Source organism: Crocodylus porosus, unplaced genomic scaffold (assembly GCF_001723895.1).
Source record: "Crocodylus porosus isolate Cpor-Errol unplaced genomic scaffold, CroPor_comp1, whole genome shotgun sequence".
NCBI lineage: Eukaryota > Metazoa > Chordata > Crocodylia > Crocodylidae > Crocodylus > Crocodylus porosus.
Genome location: NW_017728906.1, coordinates 188,821,195 through 188,839,659, shown reverse-complemented (window position 1 = coordinate 188,839,659; position 18,465 = coordinate 188,821,195). Strand labels below are relative to the sequence as shown.

Sequence of the window (18,465 nt, the reverse complement as noted above, 5' to 3'; positions counted from 1 at the left end):
ATCTTTGCAACACAATAAAATACAGAACTCCCTGGTGCTTTTTCTATTAAGAGTCCATTTTGTTTGTTTGTTTCCAGAGAAGAACTACACTTCAAAGACACTAAACCTTTAAAATTTAATTCATCAAAACAACAGAGACTGTGCAATTTTGATAGCCTCTCTGGAACAATGCAAAGGCCTCTATGATAGTCACAGAAGCTCAAGCAATCATGTACTGAAGATGTTAGTTTTGAATTTTGAACTACACACTGCAAACTGTAAAACAAATACATTGCGAGTACCTACTTTCTACCTCATCTATATAATCATTGATGTAGTGCTGATTTTGGGGGGGTGTGCTTGCATTTGTTTTCTAAGCCTAATTATCACCATTTTCCCCAAAGGAAAACAACTTCTGTTACTGTTAAAACCAGCAAAAAATACAGTAGAAAGAACAAAATGTGCCTTTGGAGAGGTGGAAAGAAAAATCTAGATAAGCAGTTGACCTATCAGCAGCATCCAGTAGTAGAATATGTGGGAAACTCGAGGAATAAAGGTTACATGTTTATAACCTGTAGATGGGCTGACTAGCCAATTAGTTGAGAATCAATAACACAACAGCTGGCACATGAAAAAAGCTTCTTCCCTATTGGCTGGTAGAGGAAGCAATGGAAGGGACCACTAGTGTAACTTGGGGTGGGGAAAGAATGGGGAGAGGGGAAAGTACAAGGGGCACCAGCACAGCCTGGCTACTTATTCAGAAAGAGGCAGAACCCTGAGCTGGCCTTAGGGGTAGGTTATGCTGGCGACCACCCAAGGCAGCATGGTCTGGGGGGCACCAAAATACAAGTTTACCCAGGGCACCATTTTCCCTAAGACCAGCTCTGGGTAGAAGAATGGCAGTCACTAGGGAACCCACACTACTGCCACTGTCCCAAAAACTGCCCCTGTCCAGGGAGTTCATGCTGAGGCAGCAGGAGTCCTCCTGCTCCCACAACCCCCTTCCACTCACTTCTCCTTCCTGTCTGCCACCCCACCCCACCCTTTGCATTGTTCTGATTTCTGCATTTTAGACAGGAAATTGACAGATTAGAAAAGGGGTCCTGGAAAAAAGGGTCTAAGAATGACTTCGGCTTTGGGAAGCCTGACAGAGTATTGTGACCTTATCCAAAAGAAGTTTAAGGGACGACTTGTACAAGAACTTTCCCATGTACAAGAAATGCTGTGGGATAGGGATACTTGACAGTAAAAGGCTCTTAATCTAAGCAAAGACATAACCAGAGCAAACAGCTAAAAACTGAAAACCTCATTCATGCAGACTGGAAATATCACAGAGATTTCTCATAGCGTGAGCAATTTACCACTATAACAACTCACCAAGTATTGTGGCTAAGTCTGTACCATCATTTCAAGTTCCTAAAGCAAGACTGGATATGTTTCTGAACAATGGGCTCTACCTTAAGCAATGGTGTGCTTGAGGAATTACTGAGTTAAATTCAGTGGTTAATTTTAGGAAGAGGTGCCTTCTCAGGATCATGTGAAGAAACATGTCACAGTGGCCACATGTACAGGAGACACTGACTGCGCAGTCGTTACTGCACAGCCATCTAGTGCTGTGTATATAAGTACTAAACAACTGCACAGTAGCATCACCCAAGAGCTTTTAGGTGATGTTGACTGTGCAGTAGCTCATTACTACTGAGCAGTCAGTGTAGTAACAAGCTACTGCACAGTCAGCATCTTGTGTAGACATGGCCGGCAACAGACAAAGAGTACTTGCTCTGTGACTAAAGGGCTAGAGCAACTAATCATAGAATCAAATAAAGTTAAAGTTGGAAGGGACCTCAGGAGGTCATCTAGTCCAATCCCTACTCAAAGCAGGCCCATCCCCAACTAGAGCATCCCAATCAAAGTTTTGTCTATCAGGTCTTGAAAACCTCCAAGGATGGAGATTCCACCACCTCTCAGGGTGGAAAACATTGTTTCGGTGTTTTACTACCCTCCTACTAAGAAAATGCTTCCTAATATCTAACCTAAACTTCTCTCGCTGCAACTTGATACCATTGCTCCTTGTTCCGACAACCCTATGGGTTTTGAGCCTACTAAGACCATTTTATTTTAGAGTTGTTCCCAATAAATCAGTAAAGAAATGAGGTAGGTGTAAAAAGTGTACAGGAAGTGGAAGACCCCAAGTTTTTCATTTTGACGTTTGTCATTCAAATTCTGCCCAAGTTTTTTGCCATGCGACACTACTGTGTTGTAGTCTCGGGCTACTGTCCTGTCAGCATCTCGTGTAGATGCACCCAGCATCACCACAACTTGCACAAATCAGTGTCTTTACTGGAAGTCCTTTTGGAAAGTGCTCTCCCTGAATGAGCAAGAATGAAATTCAAGATTCTGGGAGGAAAACACTGCACCACAGCTATCTTTATTACCCCCGATGCCTAAAATTATGTCTGACTTCAGATAGGTAAGGTAATCATTTCAGACATGTATATGATGACTTAGTGCTAATAACTTTCCAGGATAGCGTGTCTCTTCCTCAATGTGTGGTTATGATATAATACTGCATTTTATGGCATGGTGTCCATGCTCCAACTCATCAAGTGCCTGCAGTCAGATTTTAATAGAATGGAGGCAATGGTTTTCTCCAGTGATTTCATTCTAAACTAAATTAAACCCCAGTCCGTCAAACTTGGTTCACCCTCAGGATAACTGACTACCTGGGGATAGTCCAACATCACCTACCCTCAGAATACCTGAGAGCAAGCTGACAAGTTTAAAGGACTAATTCTGGTCATCATCACAACCTGTCTGTCCTGCTTCAGCCACAAAAAATGTTACAACCAGACAGGGAAGTGTTCCTGAAGTGTAGCAGGTTCTAGGTACAACATAAATGGTCTTATATGGGCTTGACTTACAGGTCCCAGCTTAGAGGACTTGGCAGCAGTGGAACAGAGGAAATGTCAATGAAGTATTTCTTTATACGATGTATCTATAGGAATGAGGCCGGTTGGACATTTTGGCTGCAACATAACTCAGAGGCAGCCATTACAGTGACCCCATGGGCTGCTCTAATTTATTCTGGGAGCTTTTTCAGTTCCTTACCCCCAGACCCTGAAGTGCAAAGGGAGGTGAAATCTGTTCCCCAGTGAAGAAATATGGGATCTGGCAGTAAAACAGCCTTTATGTAAATGTGTCAGAGGAAATGACTTCCAGACAGCTATACCCCTTTTGTAACCACTCATTCTGCACGCCCAGAGAATCTGCATAGGGTTTCCATATACTCAGGGGGGGACACTGTAGGCATGTGTGTAACCAACTTGCCACACAGAGAAGTAGCAAGGGGTTGAGGCAATCTGGAACTCTTGCAGCTGGAACAAAAGCACTGTCATGAAATTTTCTAGGAAGCCAGTGCTTTATTCCTGTTGGAGATTTGTTAGACACTGCAAATACCGAATGGATCACCAGCTGCACTCGTTTTACCAACACACGATTCAGAATCACCTGATTCCTCTCAACACCCACATGCCAAAAAACACAGACTTCAAATCTTTTCAAAGAAGAGCAAGTCGAAATAGAAGGCTTGTTTTCGTCCCATTTGCCGCTCTGAAGATGCCTATTTAGAAAGAGTTGCTGACATGGCCCTAAGTTTCACTTCCACCAGAAATGGGGAATGTCTTCTACTTCATGCTACAAAATCATTAATATAAAATGAAGGGGGTTTATGTGTAATATCATAAATATAGCCACCATGGAGCAAACTCATTTTCTATTTGGTTCCTGGAGTAGACAGAAACAACAACTTACTGACTTAGAGGAAATGAAGTTCTGACTGCAGTACTATTAGGATTAGCCAAAGGGAAACAATTATTTATCATTGTTGATGCATGTGAACTCCAACTAGTTACCCAACACCTGAGCTTTTATTGTTTCAGTAAGAAAATCGTTTGAACTGGCACGCAGTAGAGGCAAGCATGAAAGTGGACCGGCAGTTAAGGTTTTACTGCAAAACACAGGAAACCTGTGCTCCAATCCCACATCCTCCACAGACCTTCTGGATGACCTTCAGTTACTTGCCATTCTCATTTCTGATTTTTTTCTATTTAAATTAAGACCTCACTGGAGCCAAGACAGTCTCTTGTACTGCCCCAAGCATAAAGGAGATCTCTATTTAATAAAGAAATAATTACTTTCCATTTCAGGGATTGGCAGGTGAAATATTATGGCCTATATTAACCAAGAGGGTAGACTAATGGTACAATCTAGGAGTAAAGCCAATTAACACAAGGCTGGTGGCCTTGGCTTCCATTTAAATATCAGATTCACATGTTGCAGTTTCAAATTAGAGACCTTGCTTCAGAACTGGAGATAGAAAAGCTGCAGCAGACATGACCTGGTAGGTTTTCTTTTTTCAGCTGAAACAAGTTGTCATTAGATAAAGCCATTTTAGTAAACATTTTTCTTTTTGTACTGGGAACCTGGAAGATCCTCTACAATTCCCAGGCCTTAGGCCTGTCTTGGAGCTGGGATCTCTGGCAGCCCTCTGAAGCTTCTGAAATAAACTGATATTTTTGCAAAAATGCTGTTTTTTTCAGGAAGTGTCAAGAAAAAAAGAACATATATAGTTTGGTCCACTTTGGACAAAAACCAAACTTTCAAATGATAAAGCAAGCAACAATGAAATTTCCAATGAACCAGAAACAGTTATTTTCAGTCTGCTTTAGTCTGTAACATATTCCTTTCACACACACCTTGTCAAAGTCAAAGCAACAGAGAGCCCTGCATGCATTTTTATTTTGCTCCTTTTATGGATCCTCCCTATCAACCTTCATTATTGCTCTACTGTGATGTATGCTTCATGCTAGTAAAATATTTTCTGTTACGACAATTTGCAAAGGGCATGCCTGGACTGAAGAACTGGTCGGCTATATTAAATGTTGCCCAATTAATCATCGTTACATTGTTACAATCGCATAACAAAGAAAATGCCAGTGTTCATATGATACCTAACCAAGAGCGCAAATTGAAAATACGGACAGTGAACTCCTGGCTGTACTAAAGCCAATGACAAAGATCCCATTAACTTTAATGCAGCCAGGGGTTCGTTTTATCTCTACTCACCAATATGTCTGATACTGGTCTTTTTCTCAGCACTTCAGCAAAGACTCTTTTTGAAAGGTCAAAAGGCAAAATGCAGCAAGGGGTATGTTTCTTGAAACAAAACAACAGCTTGTTATTTTATTTTGGTTTGTGCTTTGAATGACCATATAAAATCACCGATCCCAAAAAGGAACAAACAAAAGGTTCGAACAAATTGTGTATGCTTTCCTGGCTCTACTGCTAGCACGATGCATGGACACAGGCAAGTAACATCACATTTTTTCCCCAGTTTCCCATATAAAATAAGTGTGCTAACTTACCTTTTCCATAGGAGTGATACAGAAAGAATTAATGTCTGCACACCACTAGTGTAAAGGAATCACTATAAGAGTCCTAGGTGTAAATATTATTGACAACTTAAGTAGTCTACAAAAATATTAAATCCTACAAAAATCTGTGAATTAAATCTGTTCACATAAGAGATGCATGCTGGTTTTTTACTTTTCTTGTGGGAAATTCCACCTTTATGTTAAAATGAGACAACCCCTCCGCAAAATAAAACGTTCAAAATAAAATAATTTAATTTTGAATACATAAAAACATTTCTCTTTGATGAAATCTGAAATACATATTTCATTTTAAACATTTTCATAAAATAAGAAAAAAATAAGACAGGTTCTTTTTTCCAAAATGGGAAATCAAAACATTGTTCCAAAAAGGCTGAAGCAATAATTTTCAGCCTCATCAGACTTCACCACTCTGATTTGTTTATAAATAAAGTTATATAAAAATGTACTTATTTCCACACAATATTTCAGTGTTTTCAGAATAGCATTTTATAAGAAAACAGTAAAACAATTTTGAATTTCTGTATACAGACTGGAAGAGATAGCAGAAGTATAAACTCATCATACCCTGACCTTCAAAAAGAATACCAAAGCATACAGTTTCATGAATACAATAACAAATAATGTATTTACATTTTCTACTATATTTTGCCAATGCACTTCAATATTCAATATGTCTTTTTCAATATTAATGAGATTCTTAAAGGAGTAGTGTCTGAAGGACAAAAGGACCCTTGAAATGACGAGGTCAGGAATGCCACAATCTGTTCCTAGTAGTAGGTATGACCAGAGGTCAACTTGTTGCTATATTTTTCTTGAATCTTGGATCCTGCTCTCACATGTCCATGACTGATTCCCACTTTGTTCTGTATTTGGGAGTGAGGAATTAGCCAAGAAAGCCTTGTAAAGAAACACATCTGAACAAATACAAAAGGATCTGTGAAATAATCTTTATCTGGGAAAAAAAATGTTCTATGTCTGATATAAACATTTTCCTGGATACACCATAAGAAAATAAGCAATAGCCTTCTCTTTATATGGAATTATTATAAATCATAATGAGCAAAGTGGTGAAAATGAAACTTTCACTTCTGATACATTTGGCCCAATATACATTGGTGGAAATTTCTAAAGGGAAATCTTGTCACAGATTCTTTTGTCATAAGGCCGCATTCAAAGTGAATCACATATGAGAAGAATTCATCCCAAGTCACCAAGGAAAATGTTTCCAATTGTCTTTAGATTGCAACTTTTTGTTACTGCTTTTTTAACTGCATTTTTTCAGTTGCATCACCTCTTCACCTCGTTCAAAGTGGCCAAATAAATTGTTCTCAATGGCAGTGCAAATTGCTTTTCTAAACTATTAGTTCATTTGATTCTAAAGCAGTTTTTAGCAGTAAGTATACAGTTACTGGCTTCATCTCCCTGATTAAAGGCCTGATCCAAATGCAATTTCAATTGGCTGGGAAAATTGATTACAAATGAGATTTCAATCAGGCAATAATGCTGAGAAAAAAATCTCTCAAGGTTCAGGAATGGTTTTAAATGGGGTGGATGAGATGAATAAAGACGTGCCAATATTCTGACTGGGACTTAAACCCAGAGGTTTCTGACTAGATGGTCTTGTCCCTCTGCTCAGGGTCAGACGGATCACCATATCTGAGGTCCGGAAGGAATTTTACCCCATGGCCTGACTGGTACAGACTGTGGGGCTAAGTATAGACAGTCAAAAAGCTCAAGGCTGAATAAATTAAATCTTCACAGATTAGTCTAAAATGCATAAACTGAATACACAAGCAAGTGAACAGACACTCACTTTTGATTCTGGAAATGCAACCACGTGCCTGCAGTGGCCCAGGCCAGAAGCTAGGAGTGCTAGAGCATGGCTCCCTGCTTGGCTGGAGCAGACAGCTTGGGCCAAGGCTAGCCCACCCACCCTGCAAGGTGGGGCTTTCAGGGGAGGTGAAGAAAGCATCCTGGGATACTGTGGGTTGACTTGAATATAGAAGGGATGTGAGATCAAAGTTTAATAAAATGAATTAATCTAAATGAGTTAAGTCTGATGCTACATCCATCCAGATTTATCTTAAACTGGTTTCAGCCATTTTGAAAGAGGGTTATGCACACTGAACGTCTGTTGTGCTACAGACTTGAACCAGGTTCTGATCACTTACGTGATTATGTATAATTTCTGTCCTTAGCCTGAGAGTTTTTGCCTTTCTCTGTGGCAAGGGAGGCATGGCCCTATTGAGCATATTTTAACAACCTTTCAAGCAGCAGGATATTGGCTGCCATAGTCCCCCTGCTTCAGCTCTGGGAGCTTAGATTATTATGTCTTGGGTTGTGTTAGGTTGACTGTGTAGCTTTTTTAAGAGGTTAGATTATGTTTTCCTCTAGAATGGTCTAGCCCCAAATCTCTGTGTCCTTGGGCTGAGATTTGCAGATCAGTGCAGGCCGTCACTACACATTTCACAGCAGTTTTGAAGTCTACTGGTTAAGGAGGGAATGGAATTAGGGACTCCTAAATTTATTCTGCATCATAATTAACTTGCTATAGCATGATTTAGACTATATTTTTTGTAGTGCTCCACTCTTTGTTCCCATTTAACTCAATGATAAATTGACAGGCTCCCAGAATTAACCGACTGACAAATTTTTAAAGATTTAACCCTAAATCTTCCATCTCTTTGTAAAATTCATGTAATAGTGTATTTTTGTGCCTCAGGAAATTTTCCTACAGAGTTCTCTTTTGATCCATAGTTGAGAGTCAGCACAGAAATGAAAACTATTATTGTTTTGTTAGAACTACCTTTCATATATTGCTTAGGGTTACTTTTTGCTGTCAGTCAGATTCCAAAAAATCTTTCACCAGTGTTAATGGTAATTCCACTTGAAGCATCTATTTTTGCCACCTTCCTGACATGGTTTCAGAAGAACAATGTGACTTTGGGTTTTGTGACAGGGTGGTTACTTCTAAATCCTAGAGACAAAGCCCAGACAAAATTGCTGAATCAAATTATCAGTGGAGAAAAACTTTTGTAAAGTTTTGCAGATGTGTACATCTTGTGTAAGGATCAAACACCAGCGCCTTAATTCATGTCCAGAAAACAATGAAAAACCCTACCACAGAGATGATCAGCATGCATAGAACAGAAGTATTACTTAATAATAATTACGCAAGTGCCTAATACATTTCTGTCTCATATACCAGACTCCCAGGAAGCCAAATATTTTCTTCTTCCCTTGTAAAAGCTGCAGAAATAGTGGGGGGGGGAAGAGACAGCTGATGCTTGGCTACCTATCTACTCTCCTTCCTGATCACCCCCTCACTAAGGCAGTCAGGACAATCAGGAGCTCTCTGCTACAATAACTTCCCCAAAGGAATTATGGGATTCTGACTAAGTCACAAGCATAGATAGACTAGAGGAAGTGCCGACGCTGAAGCTTCTACAAGATGCTGACAGTAAATCAGCAGGCATCCCACTCAAGAAAACTGGAGCTAGCTAAACTGGCATGCAGGCATAGGCTCAGGATTTAACATATGAACCTTAATTTTGAAAATCATGTTAATAGATGTAAATAAATAGGAAAGGGCTGAATGGTCAGTATCTTTAAAAAAAAAAAAACCACCCTAAAAACTCTGTTAGTATGGCAGTTACATTAAACTGTTGTAGTCACAGCTACCTCACTCTAACACTACAGTTACAATTGAAAATAAAACCTAAAAATAACTAGGTAGAGGGGTAGTAATGAGCTATGGGAGTATTATCATCACATCGTCTGTAAGTATGATAGCTCTTCTCCTGCACCTCCCTTCCATTGTGTAAAGTTCATGAGAAATCACAGAAAAGGTTAAATATAAATACATGGATTCATTTCTATGACCCATCCAATTTTAAAGGTAAGCTGTTCTCTTGTTAAAGGGGATTCTGTTTTTCTCCATATGGAGTGCTGATGTTATTTGAAGAGAAAGAAGATTCATTAACAAGGTCAGCTTGTGAGATAAGATGGTAGGAACTCAATTTTACACCTACTTGGCAAATGATTCCACTCTCTCACATACCATTTTAAAAGAAGAACACCTCCACTGAAGTCTATGGCAGTGGTTCCCAACCCTTTTGTATACTGCGAACTGGTAAACTCACGCTAAGAATTTTGGTAGACCGGATACAGAAACAATCTAATTTACGTATTTAAATTTAATTTTTAAGGGGGTAGGGGGGTAGGCGTTGCGAGGAACATCATCAATGAAGGAGGAGACAATAGCTAAAAATCATACATACACATCACGAGTTGGCTAACATGAACTAGCTAGCTGCCAAAGATACAGGGAGAATATGAGCCAGACGTTAGTAGCTACTGCAGTCTTGCTGATACACAAGTGAGTAGCCACAGTTACTCTGGTCCAGTTTCAAAAGCTAAAGTCAGTTATTGGCCAAGCAAGGATATTTTCACCCCGCCAATCAGCATGGCGTGGGCTGCAGCCCAGTGGTTGGGAACCACTGGTCTATGGCATTTTGCTGATTAATTGAATCAGGCTTTGAATACATGCACTTGGTAAGATATTAGTTTCCACCTAAAGACACCTATTGAAAGACAGTGCTTTATATCTTATGCTCTTTCAAACTGCTTTGTAAAACTGGACCAAACCTGAATTTGAAAATACAGACTTGATCCTCAGCGTAAATTAAGTTTGCTACACAGAAGTCAACAGAGCCATGCTGAATTTCACTAGCTGATGAATGGACTCATACAATTCCAAGTGATGTCTTTGATGTCTCCTTCTTGATTGGTGGATTTTCAGTTACTAGGGAAAGAGTATAGATCAGAGTACTCGTCTGAAACAACTGGAAATCCAGGTTTTAAGATGAAGTTAGCTTGCTCTCCATTATTGTGTTTCATGATCGGAGTTGGTTTTTGTTTTGTTTTTGGGGTTTTGGGGGGAGGGGGCTTGTTTTGTTGTGCTTCTGTTTTTGGAGGAGGGTTTGGAGGGGCAGTCCAGATGGTGATAGCACCCGAAGTATACAAGGTGCCAGTACCTCCTGGAAACAAAAGGAAGACCGTCCCCATGCCAAGAATTTACAATCTAAACACCCAAACAAGGATATAGGTTTCAAACAAAGGCCCAGATTTTGGGTAACCCCTATGCGCTATAAAGGGATGAAAGGGTCACACACACACATACAGGTCACACAACCTTGCCAGAGCAGAACACCCAAAAACAGACATGGAGATTTTTTTAATGGATGGCATGACTACATTCACCTACCTGTTCAAGGAACAGCTATTAGAGCGAGAGCACTCATCTTTCCAGTGTTGCTCCAGAGTGGCACAGCCTTGCTATCTCTCCTATCCAGGGCTATGGCCTGTTGTCTGACTAATGGTGATCAGGCAAGGGATGGGCATATCTCCTACTAATTAAAATGTTGGTGATTATCTTTTTGTTTCCTCATGCCCCCAAACCCATGATTATTCACTGCCCCTGTCCTCCTACAACAACAATTTCCCACTTCATTTCCAGTGGCTCTTCTTCCCGACATTCAACCAAAGCAGCTGCTCCGATGAGATTATCAAGCCATATGTTACCATCTGCTCCATGCTGGGTGGCCATGGGAAGTGTCAGAAGTTAAGCATTTTCACTCTGCAAAAATCTCATCTACAAGAACTGTTATCATTCCTGGTATGCTAGTCTGATTGCAATGAATCTTTAACCTCATATTAGGGACACAGCCTAAACAGAACATGAGAGTATCACATAAAAAATAAATTAATATGCCAACCTGAAATAGCCTCTATTTTTTCCATGTCTCCATGTTAATATTCACACATATTTGGAGTTGGGAAAGTTGCACACAAGAAGATATGCAAAGGCATCAGATGGCCCAAAGCAGCTTCACCACACGATACAAAGCTGTGTGATTTATATGCTATTATATTAAACTGCTAATGTATTCCTGCATACATTTTTGAATATGACTGCAATTATTCACCAGCCCTCATTATCATGATGGAAAAATCACATTGAGAAATCTGCATATATATTCTAAGATGGTTTATGTTCACTGCAGCCAACGGCCTTTTAGTACTTACAAGCAAAAGTTTAATTTATCCATGGAAGGAGAGGTCTCCACAGCCACACGTCAGGTCAACATTACCCCCAGATGAATACTGGCAAAGCATCACCTCCATGACATGAAGGGGAGGAAAGATCTTGCTATAATACAGCCAGGAATATATCTGCTTATAGTACTAATCAAGTGTTTGCAACTAGACTAGGAAACACACCATTCTTTTTGGATAGCACACTCACTAATAAAAAAAGGACCCTGTTCCACATTGTACGCATTATGTGATCAGTACTTCTCTGTTAACTCACTCTTGGAAGTAGGTCAGGCATCTAAGGCTAAGAGGTAACTCTTAAGATTATGGATCAATAAATGAATAATTAATCTTCAATAGTTTGAGCTGTTTCTCTTCTCACTTAAGAATATAAGACTGCAAGGCTCCTCCTGAATCATCAGGTTCAAACCCTGGCTATCACAGACTGCAGTTCATATAATTATCTTCTTATTCTTAGCAAACTCTGTCTTAAATTAGTTACATATTTTACCCCCACTAAAAACTCTCATGGTTGGAAGTCTTTGCCTGTTTTCCAGACTAAATTGTCCAGTCATTTGTTCTTGCATCAACACTGGATTTTACATTAAATGAATTTACCCCTTCTTGATGTTTACCCAAAGTGATATATGTATAGGCAGAAATCACATCCCTTCTCAGCTTTCATTTTGGTAGCCTAACCAAACCATGGTATTTTAAGCTCTCAAAAGATTGACTTGCTGTTTTCATAATAATTCTAGTAGTACTTCCCCTCACTTGTCCCAATTTAAAACTAATCTTTTTTGAAAATAGGTGACCAAACATGACCTTACATTTTTATCAGGTGATGTATTTCCAATAAAAATAAGGAAGCATTAATAACGTTGTGGAAGGCACTAGTTAAATACTTCATATGGAAAAGTGTATACAGTTTGGTCACCTGCACTACTGTTAATCTGTTCAGCTCAGCAAGACCACACAATAAGGCAAGTTAGGCTTTGGAATCTGCACCTACTCGTCCCTCTCGCACCTTTTTGCTCCATGCACGTTTTGGTAAACTCTCTAAGTGTCTCTAACTCTCTCAATAAAATCTCTAATGCCTAACACAAACCTGAAGACAGGCAAACACATGGCATGTGCAACCCTAGCCTCTTATATGCTAGCTTTAGACAGGGGAATGAAGAGAAAATTACCTAGTGTCTTTAGATGGGGATCCCAGGTAATCTGTTCCTCATCTTAGATAAATCCTCATCTTAGATAAATGACCCCTTCCCTTTTTGGGCACATACCAGGGACTAACTAGGAGCTTATACAAGTTCAGCCACTACTACTGTGCTCCTTACCAGTAAAGCCATTACCAGCTGTTCCATTAGCAGTTACCACAACCATAAACACAATGAATAACCTATATCAAGTGGCAGACTCGTTAATGCTAAACCCTTTTTTCACGTAATTTATCATTTACACAAATACTTCTCATGCAGTGAACCTCTGGATTTCAAACTTTTCATTCAGTTAACAGCCGACTGATTATGGCAAGTCAAACAAAACTGAAGTATAAAACCGCTTACAGGTTTGTTTGGTTTTTGTAAAGATAACAACACTACAATTATCTAGAAATTGACTACTACTCACAATTCAAAGTAACTCTTTGTTGAAAAAAAATTAACACACTTACCTTCAGTATGCACAGCAGAAACATAGGTCCAGTTATACCGTTTGACAATGTCCACCATGGCCCGAGCTTGTTGTGCATCAGATGGTACGACTCTCATGAAGTATTTGAATAGAGTTTTGTCACTTAAGTCCATGCTTGTGGCAGAATAAGCTATCTGAGGTATATTGAAAAGCTGCAACAAGTTCTGGACTTGGATTGCTACTGAACTAGAACCAGGTCCAATGACACCAACAATCGGTTTTTTGGAGTGGAAAGATGATGAAGATCCATCAACACAGCGTACCAGCCCTTCCTCTTCTTCTGATGAAATAAGAGAGTCCCTTATAAACTCAATGCTTTGCTCCAGAGCCACTGCAGAATGCCAACATGAGTCTCTTATTTCACAGCCTAATGTTATATTTGGCAACAGTGTTGGGTCCAAATTAATTCTGTCAAGGGTATGAAGCATTGCTTCCACTCTCTGTATGCCATATTGCTCCCTTACCTCTCCACATTTCCTCTCATGGACCTTGTCAACAGTTGGCTGATGATGAACTGAAAACAGAGCTCCAATAATGATATCACCAGGCATATGTGCAACCACCCTTCTTTCATTGGTCTGTGCAGAAACCAAAAGTCCAAAGTTCCCGTTGACATCCTCCTTCAATAACAGGATTGCAAGGATCAGCAAAAGGACCATTTTAGGAAATGGTTTAAGCTGGTAGAGACATGTTGGAATACAATGGGGAGCTGTTAAAAAGCAGTTAGTCTATCTTCTGGATAAGAGGAGCAGAAAACTGATGGTTAACCAGGTATTTCCATGTATTCTTTAAGGAACCACCTTTGTCTCCAAGGAAACAGCTATGCAGAGCTGCACACGTGAGCATAATCTTCATATCCTTAAAAAAAAGTAAAACAGAACTAGCTTTAAAATCAATTGTAAAGATGAAATCCTGGAGTCAATGATTAAAAAAAACCTTATCAAGTATTTACTATTTAATATATCACTGAAGCTGGAAATCCTTCTTTTTTTGTATTTTACTGTATGATACCAAGCCAGATTCTCAACTGGTATAAGTAAGCATTATTTGAATAAAGTCCATATGATCTCTAACTGATACACAAAGGACAATTTAGGGGAGACAGACTGCTAGAGGCACGTAGTTACATACCTGGCATCCATTGATTTTTAATGGTATTTATTTGCCATTGTGCAAATTAATATGTGTACCTAAGCCCCACTTCCCGATCCCCAACCTTTTAAGTACTTTTATGTTTTGATTCAGAATACAAATAAAAAACTCAACAATATGCACTGGCCTTCATTTTGCTGTCAATTTACACAATTTCCAGTGGAATCACTCCAGATGCGTGCTGCCAGGAAAAGCAGTTTTTGACCTTTTGAATTTTTCGTAAAATTCTTCTTCTTTAAATAAAATGGCTGTATTTGCAATTGAAAAATGTGTTTGAAAACAAGGGGGTTTGATAGCAGTTCCTAACTATATCATGTTAATTAATATTGTATTGTTTGTACAGATCAGTTACTCTGTCATAGATGCAGTAGATTAGCTCCAATTAATAATACCAGATTAGCTGAAAGGTTTTTCATCTTTTTGTATCCTCCGTCAAATTCCTTAATGATGCTATGAGCATTCAAAACAGCCAGGGTACGTGTCCTCAGTGGAGGGAGCAGCAGGGGCAGGGGGCAATAGCAGGTGGCTACAGTAGCTGGCATGGGACTGGAAGTGGCTGCTGTTCATGTGCCTCCGTTAAGTGGACACCTGGGGCTGGTGCCTCACTCACCCACCCCTCATTATGCTTCTGGCAAATCCACTCATTTCTGTAGAGTAGCACCCCCTCATGCCCATGGCAAGCATATCTCTTTTATATAAAGAGATGATACAAAAACTACATACAACACACATGTACTTACACACAATATTTGTCACTTATTCCCTGTAAACTACCAAAAATCTGCATTTTATTTTTCTTATAGTGGCTTTGATACCAAGTTTTCATTTATCATAAAAGCCCTTTTGTCCTGGTCAGTAAGACAGCTTGGAAATGCTCAGCAGTTCACAGCAAGTGCTTAGCACGCAACATGACTTCATTTCAAAGGTGTTTCTTATATACCAACACTCACATGTTAGATGCTGTGAATGAAGCTGTTCATGTAAATGAAACCATTCATAGTACATAGAGTGCAAAACAGCACGTGCAATTAAGGTGCAACAAACTCCAGCGCAGTTCGTGCTGGAATCAATTGCCCCCAGGTACAATGTCCACACATGTGCCCAACATCACAGCACTTTGAGCTGGGGCAAAGCAGGCACAGGACTGCAGGCTTCCTGAGGTGTCAGTTCTAGACTTCAGGTGGCAGCGTCTGGAGGTAGAAAGGCTGGCTGGGGCCCAAGGGTGCTAAAGTGTGGGGCTAGGTAGCAGGCAATCCCTGCTCTTTAGCACCCTCATGCCCCAGCCAACCCCTATCACCATCTACACCTGGGTTTCACTACACATAAGTGCTCCTCCGTAAGATAGTATGGTCCCCAACAGTACTATCTTATGGTGGAGTTAATTAATTTACTGCACCCTAATACCAGCACACCTGTAGATGGTGATGCTTTACTGTGGAGCTAATTAGTCAACTCCACAGCAAAGTGAATGTGTAGATGCATCCAGAGTTAAGCACAAATTTAAGCCTTTTAAGTTTCCTAGCCTTTTAAGTGTGCTAGTAATGGGCACATCTACATAAAATGCTTTTCTACACAGCAGACTCATTTCCTGCACAACACAGTGTTACCACCCACACGTGCATGGCAATTAGAGCAAAGTAGACTAACTTACTGCACTTCTGGAAAGTCCCATCAGATACAAGTGGTATCCAGCAGTACAGGGAATTACTGCGCTTAAATACACATGCAGATGGTTATGTCAGGATTATCTTACTCGGGCTCAAATTAAAGTCAGATCATATTCAGTCACATTAACTGCATGTGTAGATGCACCCACTAGTAAGGGTAAATATCTGCCCTATCCTATGACAAATGAAACAACTGTTAATTCTGATCCAGATTCTGATCTCAAGTACCCTGTTGTAAGAGTTGATGTAGTTAGGATCTTAGGACTTTCTAAACTAGACCAGATTCATTGTTACTTCTAGTCTCATAATCTGTCTCCAACAATGACCTGTACCAGATGCTTCAGAGAACAGTGTCAAAAGCTCCTGCAGTAGGCAGTTGTGCCATAGCTTCTTCCAATCAGACTCTAACAAGGTCTCTTAATCTTGCCACTCACTCACAACTATAGAGTTTAAACCCAAATCGCAATGAAGATAAAGGCTACCTATACACAAGCTCAGAGGTGGAGGGGGAAAGAGAGGGGGGAAGGTGTTAATTAGAGAGGTTCCCAGGCAGCCACTCTAATTAAAACACTGGTCACGTATATTAAGCCCCTACACATTTTAAAAATGGCTGCAAAACACTTTATCTAAACCTCATTTGATGAAGTTTAGTTGAAGTGCCCTGTGGCCATTTTAAAATGCAGGCGTTTTAATAACGTGACGCTGTGGCATTTTAATTAGAACACCAATGAGCACATGTCTGGACAGCCGTTCATAATGTCGAAGAATATAGTCAAATAGAAATAAAGGTGTCCTTCTCAGGCATTTTTTCTAGAGTCATATTTTATGTATATTATTTTAAACTTTTTACACCAAAGGATAGCTGTGCAATAGTTTAAAGGAACATTTTCAAATGCATTTCTTAAAAAAAGGGTAATAATGCAATGTTGAATAGAAATGGTCCTATCCTTGTAATTATAAGTATTAATAGAAAGTGCTAGTAATGAAATAAATCATACACATCTTTGTAAATCAGTTTATGACATTTTTCTTAGTTTACAAAGACTTAGGATATCACTTCAACAGTCATATGCCATAAAGCAATAAATGCAATAGAACCTAGGTTAACTCATCTCAATTTAATTACAGAAAATTGTTACTACTTATCTGTCAACTGTTTGTTGTTTGCTTCTGAAGACAGTTCATATCATCTGTAAATGTTTTATGGATGAAGGACTACAGGGCACTTTTGTAAATTACCTCAGTTGAATAAAGTAATGTATCTTCAAGTAATTTAATTTATTTTTACCTTTAAGGTACTTATTCCCCCCTCTAAATCATCATAGGAATTGCATTTAAATAAAGTGACTTTTAGCTTTTCAGGTGAAAGATACTAAATAGGAATTATGCATTATTTTTGCTGAGCCAAATTCTGGCTCAGTAACAATAATGGCTGGAATTGCAATTATAGAGTCCCATTCATGTCCTGGCTCTCTAGGTAGTAAAGTATACAGCCCAAAGCCAGACTCCGCATTTTTGAATGAACCTACTAAATAATGATTATTCCCCTTACTGGAGCCCACTTCTGTCTTTCATTAGTATATAACTATTTACAGGCAAGCCCAGGGATTCTGGGCAGAATTAGCAATTGGATTTACACACTTGAATTATCCAACCCATTTCACAGAAAATATGTACAAGGGCAATGGCAGTAGGCCCTGTTGCTTGTTCCTCTAACTATAGTTTACATCCCTTACATTGGTTTTCAGTTACAAGGCTGTCTTTGCAAGGTAGCAAGAATTATGAAATGAAAGCATGATCCTTTTTGTGTTCCTTGTTCTGTTTACTTGTATGTTTTAGTTCAACAACATACATGGAGACCTCCATGGCTGAGGGCAACAAAACCTTCACACTCCCCAGGGGCAGAGTAAAAGAAATAGATTGTGGTCTGAGCTACATCAGAATCAACAGAGTTACTTCATTTACACCAGTGTCACTCTGTGACCAAGTGACCTCTCCAATTTGTGAAAAATATAGTCATAAATCAGGCAGTTCAAGTTTAGACAACCCCCAACAAACACACATGGATTCAGATACATTGCAATGATTCTACATTTTGATCTCTGTTCTCTAGTGACCTACAAAGTTTACTGCTATACTCAGCACATGTAAGTTACTGTGGAACAGAATGCTTTGGTTTAAAGACACGTTTATGTTAAGTATTACGGTTGCCAATAAAGCAGGTGTCTTATACTAAACTATCCAATCTAAGAAAAGAGAGAGAACTCAAAGACTCTTTAAGAACATGTGTATAGTAATGTACTGGAACGTATTTTCTGAATTAATATATACTCACATTCATGTTTTCTTCACTGAGATACAAACAACCCAAGCGAAATACTTAGGATTAGGGTCTGCTTTCACACTAGTTTGTAGTGGCACAA

The 18,465-nt window shown here is 39.4% G+C and overlaps 1 protein-coding gene across 3 annotated transcripts in view; it reads right to left on the bottom strand.

Moving 5' to 3' along the window:
- Positions 1-14,078, bottom strand: part of GRM5 (glutamate metabotropic receptor 5) — a 396,220-nt gene extending 382,142 nt beyond the window's left edge. For all 3 annotated transcript variants that reach the window (XM_019530366.1, XM_019530368.1, XM_019530369.1), the window contains exon 1: positions 13,204-14,078. In XM_019530366.1, the coding sequence (XP_019385911.1) occupies positions 13,204-13,882 (679 nt within the window). In that variant the 5' untranslated portion in view covers positions 13,883-14,078. The remainder of the gene's footprint in view (positions 1-13,203) is intronic.
- Positions 14,079-18,465: the final 4,387 nt, after the last annotated feature.